Source organism: Capricornis sumatraensis, chromosome 2 (genome assembly GCF_032405125.1).
Source record: "Capricornis sumatraensis isolate serow.1 chromosome 2, serow.2, whole genome shotgun sequence".
In the NCBI taxonomy this organism is placed as follows: domain Eukaryota; kingdom Metazoa; phylum Chordata; class Mammalia; order Artiodactyla; family Bovidae; genus Capricornis; species Capricornis sumatraensis.
Genome location: NC_091070.1, coordinates 43,789,496 through 43,806,456, shown reverse-complemented (window position 1 = coordinate 43,806,456; position 16,961 = coordinate 43,789,496). Strand labels below are relative to the sequence as shown.

At 41.6% G+C, this 16,961-nt stretch overlaps 1 protein-coding gene across 1 annotated transcript in view; it reads right to left on the bottom strand.

Annotated features, from left to right (window-relative positions):
* The window catches only part of GLDN (gliomedin), a 60,976-nt gene that overhangs the window by 28,459 nt on the left and 15,556 nt on the right, over nt 1–16,961 (bottom strand). Inside the window, exon 2 of the mRNA XM_068963556.1 lies at nt 8,778–8,829. Within this exon, the coding sequence (XP_068819657.1) occupies nt 8,778–8,829 (52 nt within the window). The remainder of the gene's footprint in view (nt 1–8,777; nt 8,830–16,961) is intronic.

The window sequence follows — 16,961 nt, the reverse complement described above, 5'->3', positions numbered from 1 at the left end:
GTGCGAACTCAGTTGTGTCTGACTCTGTGACCTCAAGGACTGTAGCCTGCCAGGCTTCTCTGTACATGGGACTTTTCGGGCAAGAATCCTGGAGTGGGTTGCCATTTCCATCTCCAGGGGATGATCCTGGCCCAGGGGTCGAAACCAACATCTCCTGCATCCCCTACATTGGCAGGCAGATTTCTTTAACACTGCACCACCTGTGAAGTCCACGCTCAGGCCTTGAAACTAGAGAATTTCAGAAAAGAAAGGATGACAGTTTCAAAGAGCTCAGGAGCAGAGTGATGTAGACTGTCCTAGGGTCCCCAGGATACCAACAGAGCTGCTCATGGCCCCTCACACCCAGAAGAAGCCCCAAATATGAGTCATTATGATAATGTCAGATGTCAAATAACATGTGCCAACTAGCCACTAGAAAACTGTCTTGCAGGATGTTTTCTCAGCTCCTGACCCTTGTCCCCTTCTGGAATAACAGACCCTCTAGGAACACGTGTAGGCAGTCACATTCATATTAAGGCTGTACGCAGAGCTGTTCCCTGGGCCTGCCACCAGTGAACTTATATAAGGTTCCATGCTAAGAAGGGGGCTTCCCACTTGGGTTGGACTGGCTACAGCTTTGAGGCCTCAGCTCCCACCCTCTGTGTGCTGGTCTACCCTCTACAACTGGCCCTGCTGCCAGCTATTCTGCCAGTCCCAGGGCACCTGATGTGGAAAAATATGTATCTTTCCCCACATGCCCCATTAAAGTGGAGCTTTGGTCTAATCTCTTTTATTTGGTGCATTTCAATTTTGGATTATGGCCATGAAAACCTTAAAAATGAGAAGAGTTGGATATTATTTCAAGTGCCAACTCCAATCAGTTAGGACAACTTTCTGCAATGCCACAAAAGAATGATCTGGGACCTGAGGCCATGCTAGGTATAGTGGTCCACGACTGATGCCTGGGTATAGGATAAGAAGAGTTATCACAGACTTGGAGTCATGTCTCTGCAAGGAGAATGGGCACTGTGGATCTGAAGCACCTTGGTCCCAACAAGCAGTTCAGCAATATGATGATTTAGAGATTTTCCAATAAGCCTATATGTGGAGGCCACTGGAAGTGAAGAATTACCCAAGACCTGCCTTCTTCACGATAGCCTGCTCTTCCAGAAGACACACTTCTGGGGTCCCAAGGAAACCTGGGATCAGGGGTAAGATGCATCCAGAAAACCATATGTCATTTGACAAACTCTGCATTAGCAAAATCCTAAAGCCTGACTACTCTGGCTTGTGAACTGCCCTCACTATTCACCTGAGATGTCACAGGCTGCACAAAACTCCACGGCATCTGTCCTTGTCCCCAGAGCAACCACAGCTGAGTCCTGGGAAAGGAAGAGGAAGGGACTTTCCTGGTCACAGCTGGACTAGCCTCAAGTCACAAGCACCTGCTTTTTCAAAGATGACTCCAGTGAAGAGCTAGATCTTGTCCTCAGGCCCAAACCCAGGGTCTGTCCCGGCAACCCTTCCCGAAGGTGTCATCTGGGAGCCTTGTAACCTTGTAACCTCTGGACTGCTGCTCTCTGCTTCTCCCCCTGAAGCTCCCCAGTTTGGTCCTGGGTCCTCTCACCTCCCTGCCCCCAATACAGGCACCTTGGCCTATCCCTGGGTGCCTCCTTGCCTTGTAAAAAAGTACATACAACTTGTACTTTTCACACCTAAGTTTTAATTGAAGAGCTTTCTGTGTAAAAGAAGACCCAATTTCAAGCTGTCATGAAAAAAGGAACTGGCTTTTGAAAAGCATTTTTAGGTGCCAAAGAATAACCTCCTCAACCCATCTCCAGCACAGATGCGATCCCGTTAATCTCCCCTAAGTGGTCTCAATAGCTCTGGCCCACATTCACTGAATAGCCTGGCTCTCATTCTATCACTATAAAAATCAAAAAGGAAGAGGCTTTTCCTGTGCCTCTCAACAGGGCTTTTGTGCCTGTAATTCTATCCATTTGAGCATTTCTCTAGCGCTCATTACTGTCACATGCAGCAACGCTGAAAAGGGACTCCCAGAGATATAAGAAAGGTGCTTAAGCCACAAGGGTTTCAGAATAAAGGACTAAGCTGTTCTGAAGATATTTAATTTTCTGTAAGGGCTGAAATGTGACTTGAGTAATAACTCAATTAGCATTTTCTAAGAAGCTACAGGATTACAGCTTTTCTCTCAGGTTAAACTAAGCCAAGAGTCAGGTTTGGACTCAGAGTTCCCCAGGAAGCATCTTTCTTGCTAGCCCACCACTCCCATTAATCACTTACAAAAGTCAGATTTAGTCACTCTACAAATGCAACCAGAGCTCCTAATGCCTGGCAGGTACTGAGAGGTCCTGGGGAGAATACTGCAGCATAGGTTTCTTCCAAGTCCATGCACACTGTGCAGGGGTTCTCAGCCTTCCCCAGTGCAGCCCTGTGAAGTGACCAGGACCTCCTCAGAGCCTGGAGCCTAAGACTGAGGAGACCCAACACAAGCTCCAGCTGGCTCCAAAGTCTTGTGGTTATCTTTAGAGTCCAAGAGAGCTGTGCATTTATTCCATAATAGAATTTTTTTTCAATTGAAGAATAGTTGGCATACAAATTATATTATTATCAGGTATAGTACATCATGATTCAACATTAATATATATTACAAACTGATCACCACAAGTCTAGTAATCTTTCACAATACAAAGTTACTGTGATAATATTGACTATATTCCTTATGGTGGACACTACACTCCCATGACTCATCTATTTTATAACTGGACGTCTATACCCCTTAATCTCCCTCACTTCTTTCACTTATCCCCTAACCCCTCCCTCTTGTCTCCTCTGGCAACCACCTGTTTGTGTCTGTGAGCCTGTTTCTGTCTTATTATGTTTGTTCACTTGTTTTGTGTTCTAGATTCCATATGTAAGTGAAATCATACATTTGTCTTTCTTTGTCAGACTTATGTCACTTAGCATATTACCCTCGAGGTCCATCCATTTTGCTTCAAATTTCGTTCTGTTTTAATGACTGAGTAGTATTCTATTGTGTGTATTTATACCATACCTTCTTTATCCATTCGTGTATCATGGGCACTTAGGTTTTCATATCTTGGCTATTGTAAATAATGCTGCAGTGAAGACAGGGGTGCATATATCTTTTCTAATTAGTTTCTTATTTTTTTCAGATAAATACCCAGAAGTGGAATTGCTGGATCATATGCTACTTCTATTTTTAATTTTTCAAGGAACCTCCATACTGTTTTCCATAGTAGCTGCACCAATTTACATTCCTACCAACAGTGCATAAGTGTTCCCTTTTCCACATCTTCTTGACACTTATTTTTAGTTGTCTTTTTGATAACAGCCATTCTAACATGAATGAGGTGATATCTCATTGTGGTTTTAAATTGCATTTTCTTGATGATTAGTGAAAATGAGCATCTCTTCATGTGTCTGTTGGTCATCTGTATGTCTTCCTTGGAAAAATGTCTATTCATGTCCTCTATCCATTTTTTAATTAAATACATTTTTATATTGTGTTCTTTATATATTCAATATTTTGGATATTAACTACTTATCAGATAAATCAGTTGCAAATATATTCTCCCATTTGCTTGGTTTGCTTTTCTGTTGATGTTTCCTTTGCTGTGCAAAAGATTTTTAATTTTTTATAGTCCCATTTTTTAATTTTTTCTTTTGTTGCTTGTACCTGAGGATACAGAGCCAAAATTTATTGCTAAGACTGATGTCAAAGAGTATATTTCTTGTTTTCTTCTAGGAGTTTTATGGATTCAAATCTTATATTTAAGCAATTATTCTGTTTTGAGCTTATTTTTGCAGATGGTGATCCAGTGTCATTCTTTTGCATGTGGCAATCCACTTCCCCAACACGACTGAACAACTTCACTTTCACTTCTCACTTTCATGCATTGGAGAAGGAAATGGCAACCCACTCCAGTGTTCTTGCCCGGAGAATCCCAGGGACAGAGGAGCCTGGTGGGCTGCTGTTTATGGGGTTGCACAGAGTCAGACCCGACTGAAGTGACTTAGTGACTTAGCAACACCATTTTATTGAAGAGACTGTTTTTTTCCACTGTCTGTTATTGGCTCCCTTGTCATAATAAATTAATTGATGATAGAAGCATCTATTCTGTTCCATTGATCTATATGTTTGTTTTTGTGCCAGTACCATACAGTTTTGATTCACTGTGTTGTACAGCAGAAAGTAACAACACTGTAAATCAACTATACTCCAATTTTTTTTTTAAAGAACCATACAGTTTTGATTACTATCTTTGCAATACTGTTTGAAATGAGGAAGTTTGAAGTTCTTTGTTCACCTTTCTTAAGATTGCTTTGGCTATGTGGGGTCTTTTGTGGTTGCATACAAATTTTAGGGTTATTTCAGTTCTGTGAAAAATAACATTAGCATTTTGATAGGGATTTTATTGATTCTGTAGATTGCTTTGAGTAGTATAGTCATTTTAACAATCTTAATTCTTCCAGGTCATGAATACAATACATCTTTCCATCTGTTTGTGTCACCCTCAGTTTCTTTTATCAGTGCCTTGAAGAAAAGCTACCCAGACAACCCAGATCAACCCAGACAGCATATTAAAAAGCAGAGACATTACTTTGCTAACAAAGGTCCATCTAGTCAAAGCTAGGTTTTTTCCAGTAGTCATGTATGGATGTGAGAGTTGGACTATAAAGAAAGCTGAGCACCAAAGAATTGATGCTTTTAAACTGTGGTGCTGGAGAAGACTCTTGAGAGTCCCTTGGACTGCAAGGAGATCCAACCAGTCCATTCTAAAGGAAATCAGTCCTAAATATTCATTGGAAGGACTGACGCTAAAGCTGAAACTCTAATACTTTGGCCACCTGATGTGAAGAACTGACTCTTTGGAAAAGACCCTGATGCTGGGAAAGATTGAAGGTGGGAGGAGAAGGGGACAACAGAGGATGAGATGGTTAGATGGCATCACCAACTCAATGGACATGAGTTTGATTAAACTCTGGGAGTTGGTTGCAGTTCATGGGGTAGTCAGACACTACTGAGCAACTGAACTGAATTGAAATGTAGTTTTCTGAGTTGTTTTTGTTGTTCAGTTGCCATGTCCGACTCTTTTGTGACCCCATGGACTGTAGCCCGCCAGGCTCCTCTGCCCACTGGATTTCCCAGGCAAGAATACTGGAGTGGGTTGCCATTACCTTCTCCAAGGCGTCTTCCTGACCCAAGGTCTGAACCCGTGTCTCCTGCATTGGCAGGCAGATTCTTTACCACTGAGCCACATGGAAAGCCCAGTTTTCTGAGTACAAGACTTTTGTCTCCTTAGTTAAAGGTTCACATATAATAACTTATGTATAGAACAGTCTCTTTTAAGTTGGTGGTCACTTAAGTTTGAGCATGTTCTACAAGCATTACACTTTTACCTTCCTTTCTTTCATTTTATGTTTCTGACATCATATTTTACATATTTTTATTTGTGCATCACTGAACTAATTATTTTAGTTATAGATAATTTTACTACTTTTTGCCTTTTAAACTTAATATTAACTTTCTTGGTAGTTGATTCACTACCTTTACTATATGTTTGCCTTTACCATGGAGATGTTTTTCTTTCATAATTTTATTTCTAACTATGGCCTTTTCTTTTCTATTTAAGGAAGTGTTTTTTTTTTTAAAAAACAAAAAACAAAAAAAAAACAAAACACATTTCTTGTAAGCCCTGTTTAGTGGTAATGGACTCCTTTACAAGCTTTCTCTTGACTGCAAAACTCTTTATGTCTCCAATTCTGAATGATGACCCTATTGGGTATTCTTGGCTGTAAATTATTTTTCTTTCAATACTTTCAATATATCATGCCACTCCCTTCCCACCTATAAAGTTTCTGCTGAAAAAACAGCTGATAGTCTTATGGGGGTTTCCTTGTACATAATTAGGTTTTTTTTTTCCTTGCTGCTTTTAAGATTCTCTCTTTAATTCTTGACATTTTAATTATAATGTGTCTTGGTGTGGACCTCTTTGGGTTTGTCTTTTGGGGGGATTCTCTGTGCTTCCTTTACTTGGATGTTTGTTTCCTTTGACAGGCAAGGGAAGTGTTCAGACATTATTTAAGTAGGATTTCTGTCCCTTTCTCTCTCTGTCTTCTTCTGGGACTCCTGTGATGCAAATGTTAGTACTCTTGATCCAGAGGTCTCTTAAACTATCTGATTGTTTAAAGTTCTTTTTTCTTTTCAGTGTTTTGATTAGGCGGCTCCCACTGTTCTTCCAGACTGCTGATCTGTTCTGCATCCTCTAATCTGCTGTTCATTCATTCTAGTGTATTATTCATTTCAGTTACCGTATTCTTCAGTTCTGATTGGTTCTTTTTTCTTATATTTTCTCTCTCTTTGTTTAAATTCTCACTGAGTTCATCCATTGTTTTCTCGAGTCGGTGCGCATCTTTATGACTGTTATTTTGAACACTTTATCTTGTAAATTGCTTATCTTTGTTTAATTTAGCTCCTTTTCTGGTGTTTTGTGTTATTTTTATTTATTTGTTTATTTCATTTGAAAGGTATTCCTTTGTCTGTTTATTTTGCCTAACTCTTTGTACTTGTTTCTATGTATTAAGGGTGTCAGCTACATCTCCTAGTTGTAGAAGAGTGGCCTTATGTAGAAGGTGCGGCTCAATGGTGCAACTGCTGCCTGGTCACCAGAGCACTGCTGCAGGCCTGCTGATGTGTGGAGCTAGCCTCCAGTGCAACTGGCTTTAAGGTCCGGCTGGGACTACTGTGAGTGCTCTGTGGTGTGGGGTGGGCCCCCTTAAGTGGGAGCTGCTTTGGAGGGGTGTTGATGCCAGCTAGGGCTGCCCTCTGGGTAGGGCAGGGCAAGAAGTATTTTGGAGGGACTGGCTGGAGTCAGTCCTCAGGGGAGCATCAGGGTGGGGCACACAGTGTCAGTTTGGTGGAGAGTGACACAAATGGTGTCTGCCAGCACTTCCATTCCCAGAGGAAGTTCCTCCAGATCCCTGTCCCTTGAGCACATGCCTTAAAATTCATCACTGAATCTCCTTCTTATGTGACCCAAGCACTTTTCAAGCTGTTGCCTCTGTGCTGGAAGTTAGAGTGAATGAAAGTGTATGCAAGGAGCAGAGTCCCAGATTCCCACAGCCCTTCAGCTTTCCTGAATGAAAGCCTCACTGGTTTTCAAATCCAGGTGTTGTGGGGGTTCGTCTTCCCCATGCACATCCCACAGGTTGGAGAGCCTGATGTGAGGCTTTGACCCCTTGCTCTTCGGGGGGAATCTCTGTGGCTGTGACATCCCTCCTGCTTGTGGATTGCTGCACTGGGGGTGTGGGTTTGACTAGACTGTGTCTCTCTTCATCCTACATGGGTCTCTCACTGTGTCCTTTTCTTTCTGTCCTTAGTTTAGAAAATCTGTTCTGCTAGACTTCAGGTTGTTCTCAGAGATAATTGTTTTGTAAGTAGTTGTAGTTTCAGTGTGTCCACAGGAAGATGAGAGCTCAGGATCTTCCTACCCTACCATCTAGATCCAGACCTCTTCATAATAGATTTTTAATGCAACAATAACTTCCCTCTGTTTCCTCAGAATGCTGCACTCCTTTCAAAGAGACAGGAAATGCAGTGTCTGAGACCAGGCACTGTAGGCCTGTCCTTGGTGGTCAGTGCCTGATTGGGGCAGAGAGTGATGAATTGGGTGACTGGCCTCATTTCAACGTACCACACATTTCTGATTACCCAAGGCCTAGTTATTTTCCATGGTGATACTACTATGGTAATAATGAAAATGTTATTATTTTTCATAATTATAAATTGATTTTTGGCCCATTAAAAATTTTTGATAAAAGCAAATCAACATGTATTTTCATAACCTAAAGTGTTTCTAGGTACTCATTCTGTCCCCAGCCCTTTGGCCAGAGCAGCATTCCGCATGTGAGCTCTGAAGGCAGTGGGTAGGCACTCCTCCCCTGAGATAAGAAGCCAGTCTCTGCCAGAGTCAGGTATAATCACACCAAGACCACTTCCCAGGGACTTCCCCGGCTGTTCAGTGATTCAGACTCTGCCCTTCCACTGCAGGGGACACGGGTTTCGGTTTGATTCCTGGTCAGGGGAACTAAGGTCCTGTATGCCCACATGCCTTGCAGCCAAAGAAAACCAAACACCATGCCTCTGTTCCCCTGCTCCATCCATCAGCCACTCCAGGTCCTAAGGCTTGATGTGCCTTGAGGTTAATTCCCTCCTTCCTTTCTCTTTGTCTTTGATTCACTGAATAGAAGGGGACAGGGTGTGACCAACCTCCAGTCCCATCGAGCACATAGTAGGCACCGCACAGAGAAATGGTCATAAAAAACATTTTCTTAACTGATTAGCAGTTTGCATCTACAGCTTCCCATTCAAGCTATATGTACGATATGGGGAAATAACTACTTCTGGTAAGGGCTCTCTACTTCTTAGCCAGGTCTTTTTCCTTTCTTTTCCCTTTTAAAGCACTAATGGGAATTAGCGTTGGCCTCAGTTCAAGGTACCACATATTTCTAATTACCCAAGACCTAGTTATTTTCCATGGCTGGATTTCTATGGCAATACCAAAAATAGTATTGTTTTTCAAAATTTATGTTACTACTGAGTTTTAGCCCATTGAAAATATCTGGTATACAAGTAAACCAACAAGCATTTTCATAAAGCTAAGGAGTCCTAGATGTTCACTGTACCCCAGGCCCTTCGGCCAGCAGGCGCGTTCCCCATGTGAGCTGCTCTTGTTCAGTGCCGGCCAGCTTACCTGTGAGGCAGATCCCCCTGGTACTGTTGCACAGGTCCACCATCACTCGGATCTGTGGGAAGAGAGGACCATTACCAGCAGCACGGTAGGCAGTAGACCCTGAACTTGCTCTTTATTCAGAAACGCAGAAAACAATAATAAAAATTTCCAAAATAGTTTCAGAAGAATAGGTAGAAGTCTGAGGAAAAGTTAATCTAAAACTTAAAAGACACCCCTGAAAGACCTAAAGATACAGATTTTTCTTGTATCAGCAGCTATTTCTATCGACATCCTCAACAGAATCTCCTTGATTTCTATCAAACTCTGAGAAGGCAGAGGATGGGGGAGGAACAGCCAAATCTAAACCCAAGCTGGCTCCCCAGGGTCTGAAGGACTCAATCTGTGGATCTGAATAAACAGGACTGGTGAACTTAGCAGTCTGAAGCACATACTTAACTCTGTGAGTGGGTATGGATAAGGTACTTCGCTCCTTGATGTTTTGGTTTCTTATGAAAATGTAGATTATGTGAATAGCTGCTTTTAGGGTTAGGGAGCTCCATGCATGGCGTGTGGAAACTACCCTGAAAGCAGTGATTCTCATGTCGTGGGGACACTGCTTACTTGCCATTGGATGGCCATCTGGAGTGCACGGTCACTGCACCGCGCTGTCAGCCTGATACAAGATTCCCTCACACCATTTAACACTTCCCCCATTCGTTTTCCATGCTGTGGCTTGTGAGCTTCACAAAACCCAAATCTGATCAGGTTAGCCCTGATTCAATCACTTTGGTGATGCCTAGCTGCTCTAAAGATACAGCAAAATTCCTCTGTATCTGGCCTCATCTCACACCATCCCCTTCTCTCTTTCTGTTCTCTAGTTCCACTTCCCTAGTGGCTTAGTGATAAAGAATCTGCCTGCCAATGCAAGAGACGCAGGTTTGATCCCTAGGTCAGGAAGATCCCCTGGAGAAGGAAATGGCAACCCACTCCAGTATTCTTGTCTGGAGAATTCCATGGACAGAGGAGCCTGGTGGGCTGCAGTTGGGGCTATAGTCCATGGGGCTGCAAAAGAGTCGGACACGACTTAGAGACTAAAACAACAAATTCCATTCTGTCTCAGTTTGCTTATCTGTGAAATGGGGCTATTAGTAGTACTTAACATCTTAGGATTGCTGTGAAACTTAAGTGAAGTTATATATGAAGTTCTTAGAACAGCTCCTTGGAGGTAGGAAGCATACACAAAAGTGTTTTCTATTTTGTGAAAGCAGCAGAAAGTACAGATGAAGGCATGAATCCTGAAGTCAAATTGCTTGTGTTCAAATCACGGCTTTGTCATTCACAAATAGTATGACTTTGGGAAAGTTACTTAACCTCTCTGTGCTGTCCTCGTCTAACCTCATCCTTGTCTAGAAAGGCGCTAACAGTACCTACCTTACTTATAGCATGGTTATGTGGAAACATGATTGAATACACGCAGTACACTCACAACAGGGCCTGGTATGGGATAAGCAAACTCTACTTATGCTATTGTTTTGATGGTCTCTTGGATATGGCAGGAATGATTTAGTTAATTTATCAATTCACCATCTAAGAATTTCAAATTCATACATAGAGAAAATTTTAAACCCAAGTAACGTGGCATTTCAAAACTGTGGGAAGAAACCTTATCAATTGGGAAATGGAGTTGAGATAGCTGGATACACATCTAGGGAAAAACATAAATTCAGATCTCTGTTTCACTCCTTATACTAAAAAAGGTAATTGAGCAGCCTTAGTTGAAAATTTTAAAGTTAAAAACAAACTACTGAAGGAGACATTTGGAAAAATATTTATAATGGTATTAGAGTAGGAAAGACTTTTCTAAGAAAGAAACTAATCCCCATACTATATATAGGAAAAATGTGATAAATTTGACTGTCTAATAATTAAACATTTCTAGAAGACATAAAGTACTATAAGCAATAACAAAGGAGAAACACAAACTTAGAAGAATAATTATGCAAAGAGCTTGTATACAAAGAGTTGCTACAAAGCCTTAAGTAAAGGAACAAAAAAACAAAGGAAAATGGGCAATGGATCCATGCAGAAAGCTCAAAGAAGAAAAATAAAAGAGTGTCTTATCTTCACTTATATTTGAAGAAACACATCAAATTATGATATACTATTTTTACCTTTCAGTTTGTAAATAAAAAGAATAACAGAGTACTTCTCACAAGGGTATCAGGAAAGGAGCATTCTCGTACTGTGTTGATGGAAATGCAAAGGGACACTGCCTCTTTGGAGGGCATTTTGACAATATCTACTAAAATTTAAATGGATCTGTCTTTTGACCCATTATATTTTATGATTTATCCTACAGACACACTCATGTATGCATGAGAAGATATATGTACAAACATGGTTATTTTAGAAATGTGGGCAAGAGCAAAAGTTAGAAACAACCTCAATATTTATCAGTGAAGTCTGGTTAGAGAAACTGTAGCATATTCATACAATGAAATACTGTGGAAAAGACTAAATTTAAATCCATAAAGCCAATATTGAAAGATCTCTAAGATAAATAAAAAAAGAACAAAATATAGAGCAGCATGTATAACATGCTTTCATTTAAGTAAAAAAGTAGTACATATGAAAATGCTTCTATACACTTTCTCTCTTGCTGCTTTCCAGATTCTCTCTTTGTCTATGACTTTCTAGACTATTTCTGGAGAGAATCCTAAAAAGGGGAACTAAAACCTAAAAACTCCTCCTCATGTAAGGAGGAGTAGAGAGCCAGGGTGGGAGGGAGCTATACTAATGCCCACACTTAATAAAATGCACTTTTGTTTTATTCCAAACATTTTGGTGATTTCTCTCTCAAACTCTTTTTAAAGGAAACTTGTTTTGATTTGAAGAGAAAATTTGTTTTGTCTTCTACCTAGGTTTATTTTGTTTGCTAGGGGACCTGGAGGAAAAGACTTGTACTGTATTTACTGTTTGTGAAGTGTGTCACAGGTGCTTACTGACTACTTTAGAAATTTATTGTGAAATATATCATATATACCACAAAAATATAAAATGTGTGCCAATAGTGCAAGATAAATAAAACAACAAACATCCATATACCACTTCCAGCCAAGCAATACATTAGGACATCCCAGGTGTCCCTCCCAATACAAACCGTTGCCTCCTAGCCCCCAAAACTCTCTGAGCTGAAGTATGTTGGGCAGTGGGACTCTCCCTTTTGTATAGATAAGAACAGAGAGGCTTAGCAAGGTGATGCCATTTACTCAAGGTCACACAGCTTGCTGGTGGAAAAGCTGGGCTCAACTCCAGGTTTCCTGATTCTAGGTCTACTGTATTTTCTGTTGTGGCTCGGATGAGCATTATAACACAGGCAGAAGAAATTTCGATTCACTGCTTTGAGTCATTTTCATAAATTAATGCAATCAGCTGCACTACAAAATTTATCATCTTAAAATATGCATAATTGTTCACTGAGAGAACCATTAGAGACTTCATAAATGCCTCATTTGTTGCCTGGGGGATCACAGCAGGAGAAGTAGTTGGAAACAACAGAAGCATCAATAGGGAAAATTAACCTTTCTCTCTTTTATGTTCATCACTGGTCTGGAGTTAGCATAGCTTCTATAAAAGTGATAAAAAAGGAGTTTGCATTTCCTGACCTTTTGGCTTCATTTATATGCTAAAAGTTAATTTAGATATTAATCAGTAAATTGTGTCAATCTTCACTTGGGAATATTCTTTAACAAACATGGTTTATATAAGATTGTATCAAAGTAAAACATGGTGTGAGAAGGTATGACCATAAGAAAAAAAGAAACTTTTTTTTTTTCCTAATAATAATGCTTAAGAGTTTGGATGAAAATCAGAAAATTCAAAATTGAAAGTCATAAAAACCTAGCTTGTCAAGTTAAGGAGTCATATTTGGTATACCAGGCTTTCTAGATCTTCATTTAGGATTTGAGAATGATGAATTGAAAACAGCCTTAAAACTCATAGCCCTGGGGATTATGAGGATCCATGCAGGACGTGGCTCTGTCCTCTCTTGAGACCATCTACCCCCACTTCACCACTGTTGGACTCCAATCACACTGACCATCACCACTGGTCTTTGCCAAGCCTTATAAACTGTGTTCACATCTTCACAGAGGCCTCAGCCCAAATGTCACCTAGTTAAGAAGGCTTTCCCTGACTCCCCACCTGAGAGTAACCCTAGCAGCCAGTCCCCATCACCTCAAGGCTTTTAGCCTTTGTAGCACTCACTGTTATCCAATATTATCTTGGCTTCTGTATGCATTTGTTTATTACCTGTGCCTTTTCTCCAAAGAATGAAGGCATTTTGACAGCAGGAGAATTTGCTATTTTGTCTGTATCCCTGTGCACAGAACAGTACCTGTTTCCAGACCTAGAACTTTTCCACTGGTGAGATAAGGTTCAAGTAGGAAAGTATGTCAATGGTCTCCAAAAGACAGCTTGTCTTGAGAGCAGGAGACAACGGCTGTCAACCTGGGTGTAACATAAAGAATGGTACCCCCGGATAGCTTAGGTCAGGAGTTTTGCTGAGGAGGTGGGGCCATCCTCCCAGAAGAAATGCTGTGGCATCTCAGGGTCACCTTGAGGTCATGCTGCAGTGGACGAAGACATATCACAATACATGGGGACTTGCTTTCAACTTTTGTAACATATGGCAGCAATGAAGGAAAAGACAGCCCAAAGAGGTCCCATCTGTGGCCTGACCAGATCTCCCAGATTTCTCTCTGGATACAGAACTGGTCTCACTGGATTAGTAGAACCCATGGAATCTTGGGCAATTCAGGGGCAAGGAAAAAGCCTCTGGAGAGAAATAATGGACTTCTTGCTAATTTGGCACCAGTTGGCTTGAGTTGTGTTTAATTCAAACTAAAAATAGATGGGACTAATTCGACAGCCTCTATGAGAAAGACCCTGCTTATTTAACTTATATGCAGAGTACATCATGAGAAACGCTGGACTGGAAGAAACACAAGCTGGAATCAAGATTGCCAGGAGAAATATCAATAACCTCAGATATGCAGATGACACCACCCTTATGGCAGAAAGTGAAGAGGAACAAAAAATCCTCTTGATGAAAGTGAAAGAGGAGTGTGAAAAAGTTGGCTTAAAGCTCAACATTCAGAAAATGAAGATGATGGCATCCGGTCCCATCACTTCATGGGAAATAGATGGGGAAACAGTGGAAACAGTGTCAGACTTTATTTTTGGGGGCTCCAAAATCACTGCAGATGGTGACTGCAGCCATGAAATTAAAAGACGCTTACTCCTTGGAAGGAAAGTTATGACCAACCTAGATAGTATATTCAAGACCAGAGACATTACTTTGCCGACTAAGGTCCGTCTAGTCAAGGATATGGTTTTTCCAGTGGTCATGTATGGATGTGAGAGATGGACTGTGAAGAAGGCTGAGCGCCGAAGAATTGATGCTTTTGAACTGTGGTGCTGGAGAAGACTCTTGAGAGTCCCTTGGACTGCAAGGAGATCCAACCAGTCCATTCTGCAGGAGATCAGCCCTGGGATTTCTTTGGAAGGAATGATGCTAAAGCTGAAGCTCCAGTACTTTGGCAACCTCATGCGAAGAGTTGACTCATTGGAAAAGACTCTGATGCTGGGAGAGATTGGGGGCAGGAGGGGAAGGGGACGACCCAGGATGAGATGGCTGGATGGCATCACAGACTCGATGGACGTGAGTCTGGGTGAACTCCGGGGGTTGGTGATGGACAGGGAGGCCTGGCGTGCTGCGATTCATGGGGTCGCAAAGAGTCGGACACAACTGAGCAACTGAACTGAACTGAACTGATGAGAAAGAAAATGCTATGAACTGGGAACCTCACTTGTAAGAAAACTATACAAGGATATCTGACGAGAATGTTCATCTCCACACTGTGATGGCAAAAGCATGCAAACAATCTAAATGTTTATCAGTAAAGCACTTATTGGGCTTCCCTGGTGGCTCAGATGGTAAAGAATCTGCCTGGAATGTAGGAGACCTGGGTTCAATCCCTGGGTCGGGAAGATCTCCTGGAGAAGGGTATGGCAACCCACTCCAGTATTCTTGCCTGGAGAATTCCATGGACTGAGGAGCCTGGTAGGCTACACAGTCCAGGGAGTCACAAAGGGTTGGACATGACTGCGCAACTAACACACACATACACACATACACACAACAAGGCACTTATTCAGTTCAGTTCAGTCGCTCAGTCACGTCTGACTCTGTGTGACTCCACGAATTGCAGCACGCCAGGCCTCCCTGTCCATCACTAACTCCGGGAGTTCACTCAGACTCGTGTCCATCGAGTCAGTGATGCCATCCAGCCAGCCCATCCTCTGTCATCCCCTTCTCCTCCTGCCCCCAATCCCTCCCAGCATCAGAGTCTTTTCCAATGAGTCAACTCTTCACATGAGGTGGCCAAAGTACTGGAGTTTCAGCTTTAGCATCAGTCCTTCCAAAGAACATCCAGTACCAATCTCCTTTAGAATAAGGCACTTATTAAGCAGATGCAAAAGAATGAAGTAGATCTATGTGACTAATCTTGAAAGCATACTGCTGAGTGATTAAAAACAACACAAGCCACATAACAGTAGAACTTCTTGGTTGAAAAAGAACATTTAGATATGTCTGGATAAGCACAGAGAAAACTTTGAAGGCTTATGAACCAAACCACTGAGATCTTGTTTCCTCTTGAAGACTGAGACTAGGAGATTAAAGGGTAATTTTCACTTCTTAGTTTATATCATTTGAAAAGATATATTGGGATTATGGGTGGTTTTTACTTGCTGTGTTTTTAATAATTCAGAGAGAAGAGAGCATGCAAACATTATATGAGCCCAGAGGATGGTTTTAATTACAGAGCTTTCCCAAGGAATCTCAATGTCATGTATTCCTCATTACACCCATCACTTGCAATAACTTGGACAGATCTCTGTTTCTTCTAGACAAGTGAACGTAGAATGAACTAGAATAGCTGTCTAGTGATTTTGAAGTTGTTCATTAATCTTAAGATTTTTCTTTTTCCCAAATAAATTGCCAACCCTTCAATAGAAAACAAATAGAATGGAGCTACTTTGGGTTGACTTATCCATAAAATGAGAGAGTTGGATGATTTCAAATTCTACTCCCAGGAGGAGTTGGGGAGGAAGTAGGGGGAGACAACCAGAGACCTAGAGTCAAGCGGAGGAGGGATGAGAAAGCTGAGGTCCAAAGAAATCAAGTGAAGTAGCTGGCCCAGGCTCCCAGAGCTGGCTTCCAGGGCAGAAGTTCTATTTTCTACCACATCTATATTTTTTGCAGCTTCCCAGGTGAAGCTAGTGGTAAAGAACCCGCTTGTCAATGTAGGAAACCTAAGAGATGAGGGTTTGATCCCTGGGTCAGGAAGATCTCTTGGCAACCCACTCCAGTATTCTTCCCTGGAGAATCCCATGGACAGCCTGGTAGGGGTTGCACAGTGTTGGACACAACTGAAGTGACTTAGCATGCACTACCATGTTTATACCATTCAGATTTTGCAAAAGGAATTGTGTGAAATTCAACAGGAAATGCAAATCTCTGCTTTAGTTTACTTTGAATGTGAACAAGACACTGGATTTTTACTAGTTGATTATGCATCAACTTCAAGCAGTCTCTTCTGTTCAAAAATGAAAGGCTTAATCAAATGTGTTTCTTTCTCATCAGGATGAATAGAGCAAAATTCCGTGTACTGCCACTGCTCATCTGCACACAAAGCCTCAGGTGGTTGGCTGGCTGCCCTCTTGAACTCCCTTCCTCTCACATTTTACTCTCAGGACTGATCATAAAAAAAAGTAAAAGAGCGAACCTACCCATCACCACCAGTTTGCATGCTGCTGAAATAATATGTCCTGTCACGGCTTCTCTGCCGTTCCCTAAGTACTGGCTCTGGTTTGCTGTGGAGAATGCTGTTTAATTTCAAGTCACCTTTCAGATGTGACCTATTTTGTAACTTAAATTCCATTTTTCTTAGGCAACTGAATACCTTTTATGGGTCTCCTTAATTGTGCAAATTGCTGCTATTATGTGCATGCAAATGGTCCTTTAGAAACAGCTTCCTGGGAGTGGATAATCAGCCTGGGATTAAGCTAGGAAAGCCTTGGCCCAGCTGAAGGATTCGACCACAGGTGTTGGAGGAATCCCTCATGGAGTCTGAAGCTGGG